Source organism: Grammomys surdaster, unplaced genomic scaffold (assembly GCF_004785775.1).
Source record: "Grammomys surdaster isolate TR1022 unplaced genomic scaffold, NIH_TR_1.0 374, whole genome shotgun sequence".
NCBI classification, from domain to species: Eukaryota; Metazoa; Chordata; class Mammalia; order Rodentia; family Muridae; genus Grammomys; species Grammomys surdaster.
Window position 1 is genome coordinate 691,715 of NW_021604793.1, and position 18,336 is coordinate 710,050.

The window sequence follows — 18,336 nt, forward strand, 5'->3', positions numbered from 1 at the left end:
GCCTTTGAACCTGCAAGGGTTAGTGCTAAAGGTAATTTAAAGGATTGTCTATGGATGGCAAGATGGTTCTGTAGGTAAATGTTTCAGCCCTCCACTAAGGCTGACAAACTTAGTTTGCTGCTCAGGATCCCTACAACAGAGAGAACTGACTCCTGCAGGTTGTTCTTAGACCTCACGGGATGGTTGGCGCATACGAGTTAGAAAGCACAGGGAGGAACAGGAAACAAACCAAATGTAAAACCCACAAACAAACAGGATAGTGTAGGCTACCCCCCTTTCTTCAAGGGCCTTCCCTCTTTCTTCAAGAGCCTCAAGAGCCTCACACATCAGTTCTGACACCTCCCTCACTTACATTCTGCCTTCATAAATGCTACTGTAATTAGGTCCAGCTTGATCTGGAGTATACTATCATTTTCCTTCATGCTAACAATAACCTCCTGTGAGATTATAGGTTTGGTGTGTGGGTCTTTCTCCTTAGTCACTGAATAAGCACTCGTAAGCAGTGAAGTGGTCCCTGCCTAGAGCTCTGGCTACAAGAGTCCTCCATGGAGTTCAGGAGATCTGGGCTAGCCTTCGGTAACAAAAGAATACCACATCTCAAAAAGTTGAGAAGGACCGGAAAGATGTCTCCGTGAATAACCCTGCTTCCCACCAAGCCTCAATTTGATCCTTGGAACCTTGTGGTTATGTAAATAAGAAAGGTAAAGATAAATAGCCACTCCTGGTGGTCCAACCCGAGTATTCCCAGCATTCCTGGGGGTGGGGGTGGGGGTGGGGGCAAAACTTGTTCAAGGTAATCCTTTGATACATATGCAAGCTAAGACCAGCTAGGACTTCTTCTGACCTGGTCTCCTATACCCCCAAATAAATAGGTCGTGAATACACTGAACACATTTTTTTTCCTTTTTACAGTATCAAAATTTATTGAATAAGAACAAATTTACAGTTGCAGTGGATTCAGTGATGGGACCTTGGGGTATAATTCCCACCTACTTTGGTCATCTGGTCGAGGCAATGCAGGTATTTATGCTAATTTTTCTTTCTTCCTTTTTTTTTTTTTGAAACAAGGTTTCTCTGTGTAGGCCTGGTTTGCTACATAGACGAGGTGGAACCAAATTTAGGCCTGTGACTAAACTCTAACTACTAATATTAAGCTCATATCACAATTCAGAGTAAATTTAGTTCTCTAGATACATATTTGTAGTCAGGAGAAAGAACTGAGTTAAAGGTGGTCCGGAAGAGTTCCTGAAATAGTCAGATGGAAATGCAAAAAGGGCTGGGGGCTGTGGTGGCCACACTTTTAATTCTAATACTCTGCAGGAAGAGGCAGGCTGATCTCTTGGGGCTGGCAGACAATGACTCAAAAATGAAAACAAAAACACAAATACAAATGGGGAGGAGAGATGGCCGGTAGTTAAAAGGACATTCTACTTTGACTGAGTGTTTCTGGAGGTTCTGACACCCACTTCTGGCCTCCATGGGACCTGAACTTATGTACAGAAGCCCACAAGCACCAGATGTAGTGAGGCATACCTTTAAAAAACTGAGGGTTTATGAGGCAGAGCCAAGCCATACTCAAGTTCGAGTCCATCCTGGTCTACCAAGTCAGACTTGTCTCATAAAAATAAATCTTTTAGAGTGCAACCATTGCAGAAAATAGGATCAGAGAAGAGTCTGGATTCAGAGCAAAGGGTGAGTAGCCAGCTACTGAGATGAACGCACAGCACTAGCTAGGTCTTCAAAAGTAAAGCCAGGCCTAGATGCAGACGCAGATTGAGGGGTAGCAGGGCTGGAGTAGGAAGTTCAGTCTGGGTGTTAGATGACAGGTTTGTGGGACCTGAGATCTCAAGGGTTGGATTTTTACTACTTTTGGGGGCTCAGGTGTCTTTAAAAACAAAAACAAAGCTGGCCGGTGTAGTGCGTACCTTTAATCCCAGTACCGGGGGTGGGGTTGCAGAGGCATGCAAATATCTGAATTCCGGGGCAGACTGGTCTGGTTTCTGGGAAGAAGTCCAAGACCTTTGCTACACGGAGAAACCCTATCTTGAAAAATAAAATAAAACCCAAACAAAACTAAGAGTTAGAGTTCTATCTCTGGCTGTGGAATTACCCCATGCTTTAGGATAGGGTACAGAGGTACTTAGTTTGGGAGTCTGCAAACTTTGCAAAGCTTTGGAATGCCTCAAAGTCCACATCTCTTTCACAGTCTTGGTTTTTTCCCCCGAAAGAGGTTCTTACTAAGTAGCTTTGGCCGTCCTGGTACTAATGTATGCCAGGCTGGCCTTGAACTCAAGGATCTGCCTACCTCTGGCTCCCCAGTGCCGGGATTAAAGGCTTGAGCACACCTGGCACTTCTAATTCAGATATAAGGGGATCTTGTAAATGAAGCCTCCTGGGGATCTTTGTCCTGGCGGAGGCCGCAGGAAATTGTCTCTCTGGTCAGAACTTGGGTCAGTGGACGCAAAACGCTCCGGGCTGGAAGTCGAAGTGGCTCCTGCCCTGTCCCTCCCTCCTCTCCACCACCTTTAGGCAGAAATCGAAGAGGAATTCACGTAGCGTTCCTGGACATTTTCCCTACTGGAACGACCCACCAGTCCAGCTCTAGGACTTGGTGTTCGTGGGAACTTCCGGAAGAAGGGAAGTCAAGTGTCAAGCATCTGCAAACTTAAGTAGCCTGCAGCAGCCCAGAGGGGGGAGAGCTCTGCAGCTGGGGCGACCAGATGTCGCAGCCCTAGCCGGAAATAAAGTGCAAGCCCCGCCCCAGTCACCCCAAGGCAGGACCCCAGGCAGCAAACCCCACCCCATTCCTCTGGCAACTCGTGGCCCAGATCGGTTGTTTACGGATCCAGCTCCCGACGTGTTGTCCCAGGAGAGGGGAAGCACACCAGCTCCTGGCCGGTGCCCCAGGACTTTTCTCCACTAGGGATGGGCGGCTGTGGTGGCTGCTCTTGCTCTCAGCCCTGGATTTTTCGAGAGAACGATGGGCTGTTTGCCCCAGAGAGAGAAACCGCTCCAATTTTGGTTAAAAGTGGAACTTAAAAAAAGAAGAAGAAAAAAAAAAACCAAGCAAAACACAAAAAAACCCTGCCAGGCGGGACCCATCACCTTCCGGGTGCAGGCCCTGGTGAAAGACAGCATTGAATGTGAGTGGTGCTTCCCTCCTAGGTGTGAGCTCGGTACTCGGGGAAAGAAAACGCTTTACGTAACCGCCCCAGCCAGAATCCCCAAGCAGTCAGATTTAGAAAATACTTTTAGAAAATTATTTGCTCTGGTCCCGGTTCAAGCCATCGCCTACCCTTTTCTCTAATTCTCTGTCTCAAGTAACCCAGTCAGCCGGCTACCTCATTCAGTGCATAAATCTTGCTTTTTTGTTTTGTTTTTTGTTTTTTGAGTTCTCAAGAATGCGGATAGTAACCTTTGTGGTGCAGCGGTGGTTTTAATCCCAGCTAGGAAGAGGCACAGGTAGGATCTCTGAGTTCAAGGTCGGTCTGGTCTACAAAACTAGCTCTAGGACAGTCAAGAAGACCACATAAACGCTCAACCCACGTTCCCTGCCCCCAAATGCGGATGGACTGGAATTTAATGTAACTTTTGTCTTCCTGGCTGTACCTCAACCCTCTCTATTTGTTTTTAGAGAAAAGGTCTCTTTATGTAGCCTGTGCCAGCAATCGACTTTCTCTCCTCGGGCGACAACCTTTCAATTGCTGACTGCAGTGCCTGCCAACACAACCACCTCCTGCCTCTTTTTGTTTCTTTTTTGTGACAGGGTCTCACGAACCCACCTCCTATTGCTTCAGAGACTGTGTGTGGGGTTTACATCAGGACAGCCTTCTTACAGGCTCTTCTCAGAAGAGCAATATTTATTTGTGGTTATACCAGAGTTCAGCTACAGGAAAAAAAAAAAAACTAAAAAAACCTATTGTGTGGGGTTTGTTTTTAATCTGACTGTGTGGACCTTGGTGGCCTGGGATTTGCATTTAGACCAGGCTGGCCTTGAATTCCCTGAGATCAGGTTACCTCTGCCTCTTAGTGCAGGGATTATAGGATTAAAGGTGTTTCTGCTACAACCACTCTTGGGTTTTTAAATTTTTTAAGGCAAGGAAAATAGCCAGGAACTCCAGATCGTTCTACTTCTGACTACCACGTAAATCCCCGTGATAGGTTTAAACAGTGTTGTGGCTCTAACCCAGGGAGCTTCCTCTGTAGAGTAGGCTAGTCTTGAACAGTCCCAGCTACCTAGTTTTCTTGACCTTGGCTACCAATACACTCCCACTTCTAGTGTTCCTCCTCCTTAGAGAGGCCTTCAAGACTGCCATAGCTTCCAGCTAATTGCAGGACTGAATGCCTGCCTGTCACTAGGTATCACTCATTGTTGAGGCTAGTGGGAGTGACAGTGCTTCTCTGATTAGGAAACAAAGGCAGGGGTTGGGGATTTAGCTCAGTGGTAGAGCACTTGCCTAGCTAGCACAAGGCTCTGGGTTCAGTCCTCAGCTCTGGGGAAAAAGAAAAAAAAAAAAAACAGCAAACATATAATGGGCTTTTTAAAACACTGTCTGCAGCCAGTTCTGGGCTGCTCATAAGTTCCCTGGATTCTCATACTGAAGAGTCTGGACTGCTTCAGGTCTTTTTGCTTTTTGAAGCCTTTCCCCTCCCCCCTTCTTTCTTGTTGAGCTGGACAGAAGGTTTCATTAGCCTGTTTTTCTTCAAGCAAACCATGCTGCCCAGGTTGGCTCCAACTACTTGTCTCTGTGTCTCTCCTTTGTCTTTTGGAGACCTGGTCTCCCTGTGAACTTTTGATGGTCTAGAGTCAACAGTGTAGGTCAGGCTGGCCTTGAACATGTAACATACTACTTATCTTTTCTGTCTCCGAGTCAGAAATGCAACCAAAACAAGGAGCCATCACTACCTGACCGCCAAAACTCTTTAAAAACCATTAGCCAGGGTGTGTGTGTGTGTGTGTGTGTGTGTGTGTGTGAATTCTGGAGCTAGAAGGAGGTGGACACAAATTCTGGAAAAGGCTAGGCTGCAGAGTGAGACTTTTTTCTCAAAAAGAAAGAAAAATAAGTTAGAATACTGATCACCATTTGTTTCCCTCCACCCCTTTAGTAAGTGAGTTAGGTGTGGTCTGGTACTAAATACCCAAGGCTTCTGTCAGAATCATCAGAGCTTGCTTTTCAGGGATGAGTAATGTAGTGTTTTCCTTCCAGGAAGTTTTTTCCAGTCCTGAAGCTTTCTTCTCTCTAGTCATTCCCTTCTTTTTTAATTTATTTATTACATTTATTTATTTTGGGGGGAACACAAGCTACTGTGTAGGTAGGTCAGAGAGGAGCTTTTGGAATGTACATTTATGTTGTAGAGGACACAGGTCACTTCATGCGTGTTCGTGTCTGTGTGTAGGTGAGAGGGCAGATTTTTGAGAGTTGGGAGTCCTCTTACCAAGTGGAGCCTGAGACTGAGCCCATGTATTCAGGTTTGTTTGGGAAGGGTTACCCTGAAAACAATCTCTGCTATCCAGATTTTGTTTGTTATTTGTTTTATTTCAAGAGTGTGCCTTTCAATTTCAACATTGAGGAGGCAGATGCAGGCAGACTTCTGTGAGTTTGAGGCCAGCCTCATCTATGGAGTAAATTCCAGGACAGCCAGTGGTCCACGAAGGAACTTCGTCTCAAACAACAACAAAAAGGGTTGGAGAGATGGCCAGCAGTTAAGAGCACTGACTCCAGAGGTCCTGAGTTCAATTCCCAGTAACCATGGCAGTTCACAACTGTCTGTAACTCCAAGATTTGACACCCTCACATTCAGACATACATGAAGGGAAAACACCAATGCACATGAAATAAAAACAAATGAATAGATTATTAAAAAAGAAACAACAAAAATATTCATTTATGTATGTATATACTGCATGAAATTATTTTAGACTCAAAGTCTTTGTAGTCTAGGTACAATTGAACTTGATTTCAATTAATACCTAGTTTCAGCCACTACCCAGTTTAATGTTGGTGTTGCAATGTGGTGTTTTTTTTTTTTGTTTTTGTTTTTTTTTTTTTTTTTTTGGTTTTTCGAGACAGGGTTTCTCTATGTAGCCCTGGCTTGTCCTGGAACTCACTCTGTAGACCAGGCTGGCCTCGAACTCAGAAATCTGCCTGCCTCTGCCTCCCAAGTGCTGGGATTAAAGGCGTGTGCCATCACCGCCTGGTGCAATGTGTTTTTTAAAATGCTGGTACTGCCTTTAAAAATAAATCACTGATCCAATAAAAAAAAATATATATATATTTTAAATAAAATTTAAAAAAAAGAAAAAAAATCACTGAAAAAAAAATCACTGAGTCCAAGAATGGCTGAATGCTTAAAGGTGCTTTCTGCTAAAAAATTGGAGCAAAAAAGATTGCTGATTCCACAATCCCATTCCATAGTAATAAAGGAAGCCCCCTCCCTATTGGGGTGCACGCAAGCACTTGGAAACTCCACACTGGAAGGGAGTGAGGGCACGTGGATCTCTTGAGTTTGAGGCTAGCCTGGTATACAGAATGAATTCTAGGATAGCCAGGGCTACCCAGAAAAATACTGTCTACCCCTCCTCATCCCTCAAAAACAGAGGAAAGAAAAAAAAAAGATTTCATCGTGGAGGAGGTCTTCTTTTTTTTTTTTTTTTTGGTAGCTCAGGTTTTCCTCAATCTTTCAGCAACTCAATTGCCTCAGCCTCCCAAGTACAGAATTATGGAACAGTCACCGTATGTGGCTGTAGAGGACTTTGTGGGACAAAACTCATTATTATTATTGTACTTTTGGGCATGTTACTTCCCAAATTAAATTCTTTCCACTGAAAATTTCTGATGCTGAATATTTTTCTTACCGTCGTAATTTTTGTTGTTGTTTTTGTTTTGAGACATTGTCTATCTGCCTGCATAGCCCTGGCTGTCCTGGAATTCACTATATGTAGACCAGGTTGGCCTCAAACTCACAGAGATCCTCCTGCCTCTGCCTCCAAAGTGGGGTCCTAAATTTGTGCCCCATGGCTGGCATTGAGCTTTGTCATAAGCAGTGTTAAATACCTATTTAACTGGGACATCCAGTACAGGTAGGTCAGCTGTCACTTCACATTCCCAAGGCCGTCTCCAAAAAAGCAGAGTCTCAGTTCCTATCTTTAAAGTGTTTCCATTTTTTAAAAGGAGGATCCAGCTCGTAATGTAGGACACATTAAAAAGTACTTAACTGTAGATAATGCAGTGACACTGTATTAATTCCAAGTGCTGAATGTGGTGACATCCTTCAACGACAAACTATCAAGGCTGCGTTCACTCAAACAAGGAAATAGGAGGCAAAATGGAGGCCAGAGACTGGGGTGCCTAGGGCAAAATCTTTAGCCTCTGTGATTGCGAAAGTAAACTAGGTTACCGTGTTTTCTACTAAGAGGGGAAATGGAAGTAGTTTAAGAGAGCTGGGCTTCCCTAAGTTCTCTAGTCTGAGATACTCTCAAAGCCGAGTGATGGGAGTGAACCTCGGCTCTCGGCTTAGGGTGTCTGGGGCAGCGTAAGAAAATGGCGTTTGCTAGAGCTTCCCGAAAGCCTTCCATATTGGTCAGCTCAATTGACTTCGGTTTTCGTGTGCCGTCACCAAGCTGTCGTCCCGCCCGCCGCCGCAGGGCTTCCACCCACGGCGAGGGGGAACTGCCCGCCCATCCCGGCAGGGGTGACATTCGAGAGGTGCTGCGAAGGGACAACTCGAACGGTCCCGGGTGACGCGACACCCACGCCCTCGCGCGTCTCAGACCTGACACTTGTGGAGCTGCAGGGCTCCGCTCAAGCGTACCACCTAACGAGGGAAAGCAGCCTCCTGAGGAGGGCCAACATGGCGACCAACTCCTCTTGGCACAGCCCGGTTCCCTCCTCATGATGGGCGGCCCTGTAACGACCATTGGCCAAAGGTAGAGGCGGTGCCGTGCTGCCTTCGCTGCCTCATTGGCCCGAGTCTCTGAGGGGGAAGCTTGTCCTCCTCTCCCCATTCCAAGTTCCAGCCTTCACCTTTTACACGGCGCTTAATTGGCTGTTCGTACACGTCAATACGCGACCTGTTCCGGCTCTTCTCAGTTGTCGTCCAATCAGAACTTTGTTAACTGCCCGCCTGAATTCTGATTGGTTTAGAAAGCTTGATCCTATCCCATTCCGGCCTATTTCTTACTCTTCTCCTAAACGGACTTTGCCCAGGCATGCCCAAGATTCTGATTGGTTGTTGTCCTGTCTTTCTTACCTAAGTTCTTCCTATCCCCACCGCTCACGGAGCCCGCCTGGCGGTTGATTGGTTTCTCTGAAAGTCAATCTTCTTCTCATCCCGCCCATCACCACTTCCTGAGTCTCTTATTGGTTGTTAAAACTAAGAGGCCGGCCTTTCTGGGCGGAAACCAGGTACGCAACTTGGTCTTAACACGCCTCAGCGAGAGAGCGAGTCTTGTCATTGGGTTGGCTGCCCGCCTTTCCTCTGCAAGTCCCTCCTTTCACCCTCCCTCATTGGGCGGGGCAGCACATAAGGGGCGGGGATTAGGCCGGGCTTGTGGCGCGCTGCTCCCTCCTCCTTACCCCCCCCCTCCCTGTCCGGTCCGGGTTCGCTTGCCTCGTCAGCGTCCGCGTTTTTCCCGGCCCCCCCCCCAACCCCCCCGGACAGGACCCCCTTGAGCTCGCCCCTCAGCTGCCACCATGAGCGGTAAGGATGAGTCCACTCCAAGCCTAGGGGTGGGAGGGGAGTGAGGGGGCGCGCGCGAGGACCGACCGGGCGGTCCCCGCTGTGAGGGGGGGCGGGCGGGAGGCGGCGGCGGCGGCCTTGGTCCCGCCCGGGGCGGAGGGAAGGGAGGGAGAAGGGGCAGTGGCGGGGCCTCGGAGGAGGAGGGGGATGGGCTACCCGCCCCGGGGGAGGGGGCAGCGTGGCCTCGCCCGCCCCCTGCCCGCCCCGGCCACGGGGGACGGGCCTTACCCCCCACTACCCGGCCGGCCGCCTGAGGCTCCTCCCGTCGGGGGCTGGCGCCGCGGGGGCGGCCCGACCAGTGCAGGCCCCGCCTGGGCCAACCGCCTCCCCGGTCCGCCCTCCGGTCGCAGCCTGCCCCAGGCCCTCCCCCGCACCCCCGTAAATTTCCCTTCCCCCATCCGACCCGCCCTTGCCACGCCTCTAACCCCGAAACCGCCCCTTCCTTCTGTGCCCGCCCCCTCAGCCCCAAACCTGGGTTCTAAGCCCTAGACCTTTTTTAGCCCCTTACCTGTCCTCTCAGATGTTTCCTCACCTCCTCTTGCGATTCACTCTTTCTCGGTCTCTTCCTGTTATTGTTTACACTTGATCTTTCTCCATCTCTTTTAGTCCTAATTTTAGCACACTTTCCATCCGCCCACATGTTGGGTCCCCTTTTCCTTCCAGGATGCTTTTTTTTGTTTTTTTTTTTTCTTTTTGAGATAGGGTCCATGTACTACTCGTAGTAACTGCAGACCTCAGACTTTTAGCTGTCTAGGGGCCTCTTCCTCCTCAGTGCTGGGATTAGAATCTGCCAACCCTAGGTGCAACTTTTTATTATTTCTGAGACACTGCTCTCAAATTCCCTTTCTTAAAAGTGCTATTTGTATTGAGATCAGTTCTTACTCTCTTGCCCTGGCAGACGTAGAACTGGTGAACCACCTGGTTCATCCTTCCAAGTCTTGGGATTATAGGTGTGAGTCACCATGTCTGGCTTCCAAAGCAATTTTTGAGTCATTTCTGGGGTTAATTTGTGCATGGGAAAATAGTGACCTCTCTTGTCCACCATCAAGCCATGTGCGTTCTCTGCATGCCTATGGCTTTGGTATCCCAATTTACTATGTAGCTGAGAATTTTTTGAACTTTCGCCTCCACTTCCAGATTCTGGGATTTTAGGATTAACAGCATATCTAGCTCTATCTGGCTAGTACCTTTTGAAAACTATTCTGTCATTGCTGATGGTCAAAGCCCTTAATTTTAAATCTTATGTTGTTTTTATTCCACTCCACTTAAGTTATTTGTTTTGTAATTATTTTTAGACCAAGATCACTCAATGGATGAAGTGACAGCTGTGGTGAAGATTGAAAAAGGTGTTGGTGGCAATAATGGGGGTAGCGGTAATGGTGGTGGTGCTGCCTTTTCTCAGACTCGAAGCAGCAGCACAGGCAGTAGCAGCAGCAGTGGTGGCGGAGGAGGGCAGGTGAGTGATTAATGATGGGGAAGGTGTTGAAAAGGGTGTAAATATTCTTAGAAACTTCCTTAACCAAAATCTCTGGGGAAAAATATCATAGGGAAGTGCATACAGAAAGATAGGTGATCTAGAGGGTCCCCAAATATGAAAGTTGGAACAGTACACAGAAAATGAGCATTTTGTTTCTGGATTTTGCTCTTCATATGCCTGCATTGTTGCTGTTTATCTGTTGAATACTGCCCCCTAGGCCAGCTATTGGGTGCCACTAACTCCTTTCCTCTCTTCTGGCCAGGAATCCCAGCCATCTCCTTTGGCTCTGCTGGCAGCAACCTGCAGCAGAATTGAGTCACCCAATGAGAACAGCAACAACTCCCAGGGTCCGAGTCAGTCAGTGGGCACAGGTGAACTTGACCTCACAGCCACACAACTTTCACAGGGTGCCAATGGCTGGCAGATCATCTCTTCCTCCTCTGGGGCTACCCCTACCTCAAAGGAACAGAGTGGCAACAGTACCAATGGCGGCAATGGCAGTGAGTCTTCCAAGAACCGCACAGTCTCTGGTGGGCAGTATGTTGTGGCTGCTACCCCCAACTTACAGAACCAGCAAGTTCTGACAGGTCTACCTGGAGTAATGCCTAATATTCAGTATCAAGTAATCCCACAGTTCCAGACTGTTGATGGGCAGCAGCTGCAGTTTGCTGCTACTGGGGCCCAAGTGCAGCAGGATGGTTCTGGTCAGATTCAGATCATACCAGGTGCAAACCAACAGATCATCACAAATAGAGGAGGTGGGGGCAACATCATTGCCGCCATGCCAAATCTACTCCAGCAGGCTGTCCCCCTCCAAGGCCTCGCTAATAATGTGCTCTCAGGACAGACTCAGTATGTGACCAACGTGCCAGTGGCCCTGAATGGGAACATCACCTTGCTACCTGTCAACAGCGTTTCTGCAGCTACCCTGACTCCCAGCTCTCAGGCAGGCACGATCAGCAGCTCTGGATCCCAGGAGAGCGGCTCACAGCCTGTCACCTCAGGGACTGCCATCAGTTCTGCCAGCTTGGTGTCATCACAAGCTAGTTCCAGTTCCTTTTTCACCAATGCCAATAGCTATTCAACAACTACCACCACCAGCAACATGGGAATTATGAACTTTACCAGCAGTGGATCATCAGGGACTAGTTCTCAAAGCCAGACACCCCAGAGGGTTGGTGGGCTACAAGGATCTGAGTCTCTGAACATCCAACAGAACCAGACATCAGGAGGCTCACTGCAAGGAAGTCAGCAAAAAGAGGGAGAGCAAAGTCAGCAGACCCAACAACAACAAATTCTTATTCAGCCTCAGCTAGTTCAAGGGGGACAAGCTCTTCAGGCCCTCCAAGCAGCACCATTGTCTGGACAGACCTTCACAACTCAAGCTATTTCCCAGGAAACTCTCCAGAACCTCCAGCTTCAGGCTGTTCAAAACTCTGGTCCCATCATCATTCGGACACCAACTGTGGGGCCCAATGGACAGGTCAGTTGGCAGACCCTTCAGCTGCAGAATCTTCAAGTTCAGAACCCACAAGCCCAGACAATCACCTTGGCCCCTATGCAGGGTGTTTCCTTGGGGCAGACTAGCAGCAGCAATACCACCCTTACACCCATTGCCTCAGCTGCCTCCATTCCTGCTGGCACAGTCACTGTGAATGCTGCTCAACTCTCCTCCATGCCTGGCCTCCAGACCATTAACCTCAGTGCATTGGGTACTTCAGGGATCCAGGTGCACCAGCTTCCAGGCCTGCCTTTGGCTATAGCAAACACCCCAGGTAAGACATCAGTTCTTTGTATTTATCACAAACTATACTTCTCTGGTACTGTTGAATCTAAAGGGGGAAATAGAACTTTCTGAGATGTTTCCTCAAGGCTAAACACCCAAGCAAGTGTAAAATGTTTTAGTAAAGACATTTGGAACTGAATCAATAGAAATGTCTTCTTAGTTAACCTGATGAGAAAGGAGCACTTCTGGGTAATGTTCTGTGGTCTCTACTTCCTAGGCACCACAAACTAAAGCTTGGTGTGCTTTCTGCATAGGGTCCCGTAGTAAACATTTTAGGCTTTGAGATCCATGTGGATTCTCAGTCATACTTCATATTCTTTTTGGTTTTCCCCTCACCCAGCAGTGATAGGGATTGAACATATGGCCTTTGGAATCTTATGTACACTAGTTGTTATATCCTAACCCCTTCCTTGGTTTGCAATTTGTTTGCAGAAACACCCTTTTAAGAATGTAAAAATGGATCCTGATACAGTGATGCATGCCTTTAATCCTAGCACTCAGGAGGCAGAGGCAGGTGGGTCTCTGTGACCTCAAGGCCAGCTTGATCTACATAGTTCCAGGACAGTCTGGACTAAGTAGAGACCTCAAAACAAAGATTGTAAAATAGAGACTGGACAGTTTAGCAGTTAAAGTGGCTGCTCTTCTAAAGGACATTGAATTCCCAGCACCCATGTGGTAGCTGATGACTGTGACTCTAGTCCAAGGAGATCCCTCTTCTGGCTTACTTGGTCATTGTATGAATGTGGCACATGGTTATATATTTAGGTTATACACATAAAATAAAAATAAAATTTAAGATAACTAGAATGTGAAACCAAGACTAGGATTGATGCTCAGTGGTAGAGTGCTTGTCTAGCATGAGTCTAGACTTTGGATTCATGTTCAGCACCATACAAAAAATTATTTTTTGAAACAGGGTTTTTCTGAATAGCTCTGGGTGTCTGGAACTAGCTCTATGGACAAAGCTGGTTTCTGATTTTCAGAGACCTGCCTGCCTCTGCCTCCCAAGTTCTGGGATTAAAGGCTTGCACCAATGTGCCTTGCTGTTCCTTATCATCCTTTAAGGAGCAGGAGGTTTATTTTGGTTGACAGTTTATCTAATTAAAAGTGTTGAATATACTCCCTTCTTGGTGGAGAAGGCATTACAACTGAAGACCTGCTTCCTAAGTGTCAGGAGCAGGAGGCAGCAAGCAGTTCCTCAATATTTTGGTTGAGGAACCTAGCCCAGGCCAAGTAGGTTACAGATTATGATGATTCAACTTAAACAGTTTTCTCATGAGTTGTAACTCGTAATTGAGGGGAAAATGGTTTAATGGACTCCAGAAAGGTTTTTCTTTTTTTTTTTCTAAAATGCTGTTTATATGCATGTGTTTATATCTGTATATTTGTGCAATTTGGATGGGTGGGTGCCACAGGAGGCTGAAAGAGGTCATGTGATTTCCTGAGGCTGGAATTCCAGGTGTTTGTGAGCCACCTGATATGTATAGGTGCTGGGAACCATACTCTTGCCCTCTGAAAGAGCAGCCAGTACTTTTAACCACTGAGCCATCTCTCCAGCCTCAGAAAGATTTTCAACGAGTTTCTGGTTTTCTTTGTTTGTTTTGGGGGGGTTGTGTTTTGTTTTTGTATTGTTTTGTTTGTTCATTTGTTTGAGGAAGGATCTTACTAAGAGACCCTGGCTGTCCTAGAGCTCTCTATGTAAACCACATCAACCTTGAGCTCACAGAGATCTGCTTGTTTGTCTCCTAGTGCTGGAATTAGAGGTGTGCAGTAGCATACATGATTTTCCTAGTTGGTCTTTAACACCGTACCTTCTGTGCAAACTGAGTAACCATTGGATATATAGATACGATGACCACTTCTTGTAATTCCACAATTTGGGAGGCTGTGTAGGAGAATCATGAGTTCAAAAGCTGATTGCTAGGTAGTAGTGGCTCATGCCTTTAATCCCAGTATTTGGGAGGCAGAGGCAGGTATATTTCTTGAATTTGAGGCTAGGCTGATTTACTAGCTTGATTTAGAATGAGTTCCAGGACAGCCAGGGGTACACAGAGAAACCCTGTTTCCACACACCCCCACACACCAAAACCATAAACACACAAAAAAAATCAAAGGATAACTAGCTACTGGCTATATGGGGAGGCCTTGTTTCAAAAACAAAACAAAAACAAAAAACACTCTACTAAAACCAACAATAAGATTTTAGAGAGCCAAAAGTCAGAACCATAAGGTAAAACTGAAGGGCTTTTTAGATTTTGTGATTTTAGAATATATCATAAGGCTGATTATCAAGGGAGGCTGAGGTTAAAGGATCAATGCTAGTTTGAGCTACATAGTGATTCCTTGTTTGCCCCCAAAATAAGTTTTTAAAAAATTATGTAGGTCAACATGGAACTAATATATTTTGGGGATGGGGAACAGGCTCATACTCTGTAGCCCAGGATAACCTCATTATAATGGTTTCAGCTAGAAATTTGGATGATTATTTTGATTTCTAAAAGGTTTGTAACTTACGCTCTAGAAAACAGTTGTGAAGCATTTCCATTGCTGAATCATGCTTTGGGGGAAATCTGCCATTTAATGTATCTAGTGGTCAGGACAACTGTGTAGAGTTGATTCTCTTCCACCTGTATGTAAGCTCCAGGTGTTGAGCTCAGGTGGTCCAGGCTTGCTCAGGAACACCTCTACTGAGCAGCATTTTGACCTGGAAAGCCTTTTTTTTTTTTTTTCTTATTTATTGTATGTAAATACACTGTAGCTGTCTTCAGACACACCATAAGAGGGCATCAGATCTCATTACGGATGGTTGTGAGCCACTATGTGGTTGCTGGGATTTGAACTCATGACATCCGGAAGACCAGTCAGTGCTCTTAACCACTGAGCCATCTCACCAGCCCCAGAAAGCCCATTTTGTAAATTAAGATTGTTTTCTTGATTAATATGCTTTTGAAGATACATGTGGTTAATTTTTAATTTTTTTTAAAGATTTATATATTTTATGTATATGAGAACACTGTCGATGTCTTTAGACACACTAGAAGAGGGCATCAGATCTCATTACAGATGGTTGTGGGCCACCATGTGGTTGCTGGGAGTTGAACTCAAGACCTCTGGAAAAGCAGTCAGTGCTCTTAACGCTGAGTTTTCTCTCCCTAGAGACTTAAGACTTCCAGGTGTGTAGTTGTTACAAAATACCTTATTTTACCATCTTTTCTGATACAGTATTACTATGTATTAGAAAACTCAAACATTAAAAATACTTTAATCCTTTTCACAGAATAGTATAGTAGAAAGTCCATTGAATGTAAAACCATCATACTGTTCTAAGATGAAGTAGCCTTAGAAACGACAGCTTTGGGCCAAGTTTGGTGGCTCATAACTTTAATTACAGTACTCTGAAGGTAGAGACAGGTAAAGGTCTACATATATAGTAAGACCCTGTCTTTAAAAAAAAGAGAGAGAGAGCTGGGCTGTAGTGGCTCAGGACTTTAATCCCAACAGAGGCAGGTGGGCTCTGAGTTCTATGACAGCCAGGGCTACTCAGGAACCCTTTTCTGGAAAAATCAAACACCATAAGAGGGAAGGAGTGGGAGAGAACTGTAGTGTGTTTCATGCTCACTCAAGTCTCTTTACATTATTTTAAAAGTCATTTTAAAGAAATGCTTAGGGTTTTCTATTGATTTTTACTCTTTTGTGTTGAATATTCAAACAAAGGCATAAATCTAGACCCAAGACTCCTACTTCTGTGTCCCATATTTATGCCTTTGTCGGGTGGTAGTGAGGGAAGGGACCACCTTGTTAACTGAGGTTAATTTCCAAATGTGAAATGATATGTAAGTTCCTAGAGTTGTTTGTGTTTGTTTTTAAGTAACCCATAGCCTTTTTCTTTTCTTTTACTTTTTTTTTTTTTTTTTTTTTTTGGTTTTTTTAGACAGGGGTTGTCTGTGTAGCCCTGGCTATCCTGGAACTCACTCTGTAGACCAGGCTGGCCTTGAACTCAGAAATTCACCTGCCTCTGCCTCCCAAGTGCTGGGATCAAAGGCGTGCGCCACCACTGCCTGGCCCTTTTTCTTTTTTAAATCAATACCTTTTCCTTTCTCTCATTTTGTAGTCTTAAACTTCACATGTCTTCCCCCTCAGTCAAATCCTGAAACTTGCCTTGGGTGTGCATGAGGCCAGCTTTAAAACATGGAATGTGGTTGGCTTCTTGGGAGTTCTAATAGTGCAGAGCTGGGCTTTGGCATGAGAATAGAACAGATGATCTTGATGTCTACAATTCACTCATGAAAATTTCAGGCACTAAAAATAAAAATTCTACATCTGCTAAGTTTCATTGGAGTCAGGAGCATGTTTTGTCTCACAGTTAAGTTGAATATAATACTGGCATTGGTTTGCTAGCATTCTCTCTGAAGTTGGGGTCAGATAGCTTAGACCTACCTAATTCATTAAAAAGTTGTGTTTTTGACTAGTGCATTATGGACATTAGAAATTTAGAGCATAGCCGGGGGTGGTGGTGGCGCACGCCTTTAATCCCAGCACTTGGGAGGCAGAGGCCGGTGGATTTCTGAGTTCGAGGCCAGCCTGGTCTACAGAGTGAGTTCCAGGACAGCCAGGGCTATACAGAGAAACCCTGTCTCAAAAAACCAAAAAAAAAAAAAAAAAAAAAAGAAAGAAAGAAATTTAGAATATTTAGGTTATAAAAATGTTTTTAAAGTATTTTTTTTTCCCCTGAGATTTAGTCTTTTGTTGTTTAGACTGGCTTGAGACTATGGAGTCCAGCCTGGCTTCAAACTTACGGTAATCCTCCTGCCTCAGCCAATGAGTGTTTACAGATATGAGCATTTAGAATTAGCATTTTGTGCAAAAGCTCATATGAGAAACATTTCAGTTTTAAGATAATGTAGTTTATCCTTTTTTTTTTTTTTTTTTTTGGGTTTGTTTTTTCGAGTTTTTGAGACAGGGTTTCTCTGTGTAGCCCTGGCTGTCCTGGAACTCACTCTGTAGACCAGGCTGGTCTCGAACTCAGAAATCCCCCTGCCTCTGCCTCCCAAGTGCTGGGATTAAAGGTGTGCGCCACCACTTCCCAGCTAATGTAGTTTATCAAATGAAACATGTTACTGAGTCTTTATCTAACACACTTGTTTATTGAAGTGATGTTGCTTTTTAAATGATGACTTCTGTTTAAAGAGAAGTTCTTTAAATATGAGCACTTTTATTGCTTTGAAAATCAGTGACATATGAGAAGACAAGTCTTCATTTCAATTGTTCCTATCTGTTCATTCCAATTGCTTTGTCTAAATGATGATATGGTAGCACCACCCAAGCACTTGGGAGACTGGAGGATTTGGAGTTCAAAATCATTTTCAGCTGTGTTGACAGTAAATTTGAGACTAGCCCTTATTTTCTTTTTTTTTTATATTTATTTATTTATTTACTTATTTATTTTATTTACATGAGTACACTGTAGCTGTCAGACACACCAGAAGAGGGCATCAGATCCCAGATGGTTGTGAGCCATCATTTGGTTGCTGGGAATTGAACTCAGGACCTCTGGAAGAGCAGTCAGTGCTCTTAACCGCTGAACCAACTCTCCAGCCCCCTTATTTTCAATAACAGCAAAACTCAAAACAAACAAACAAAAATCCCTGAATAGAATTTTTCTCCTTTTTAAGACCCGAAAATAACTCTGGTTTCCTTTTTATTCTCTTTTCTCCCCTTCTATTTCCAAGGTGTTATGTAACCCAGGTTGACCTCTAGCTGATTTTCAACTCCTGATCTTATTGCTTCAACTTCAAAAGTTGCTGTGATCATGGGTGTGTCCACAATACCCAATGAAAACTTACTGTAGAGAACTTTTTAAAAAAATTATTCATTTTTATTTTATGTGTATTGGTGTTTTGTGTGTTTCTTAGAGGGTGTTAGATCCCCTGGAACTGGAATTACAGATAACTGGAAGCCACTTCATGGGTGATAGGAATTGAATCCAGGCCCCCTCAAAGAGCAACCATTAGCATTTAAGAACCAAGCCACCTCTCCAATCCCCTGTGTAAAAAGAGAATAACTTGAATTTTTATATGTGCTTCCATTTTATTTTTTTTTTTAGGCTGTGAGTTTATGGAAATTGGACAGTATTACTTGTTATACAAGTTTGGATTTGCATATCTAATTTTTTTGTATCTATCATCTTACCTATGTGCAAAAGAAATGATAGCTGAACCATGTAGAAGTTTTTTTTAAAAACAGGAAATGCTTAGGTCACAACAAAGATTTGCCTTTTTTTGTTTTTGTTTTTGTTTTTCAAGACAGGGTTTCTCTGTATAACCCTGGCTGTCCT

General features: G+C 45.0%; 1 protein-coding gene across 1 annotated transcript in view; it reads left to right on the forward strand.

Moving 5' to 3' along the window:
* The first annotated feature begins 8,652 nt into the window (after positions 1-8,652).
* Sp1 (Sp1 transcription factor) overlaps positions 8,653-18,336 on the forward strand; it is a 25,192-nt gene continuing 15,508 nt past the window's right edge. The window contains exons 1-3 of the mRNA XM_028781126.1: positions 8,653-8,700; positions 10,035-10,195; positions 10,479-11,991. Of these exons, the coding sequence (XP_028636959.1) occupies positions 8,694-8,700; positions 10,035-10,195; positions 10,479-11,991 (1,681 nt within the window). The 5' untranslated portion in view covers positions 8,653-8,693. The remainder of the gene's footprint in view (positions 8,701-10,034; positions 10,196-10,478; positions 11,992-18,336) is intronic.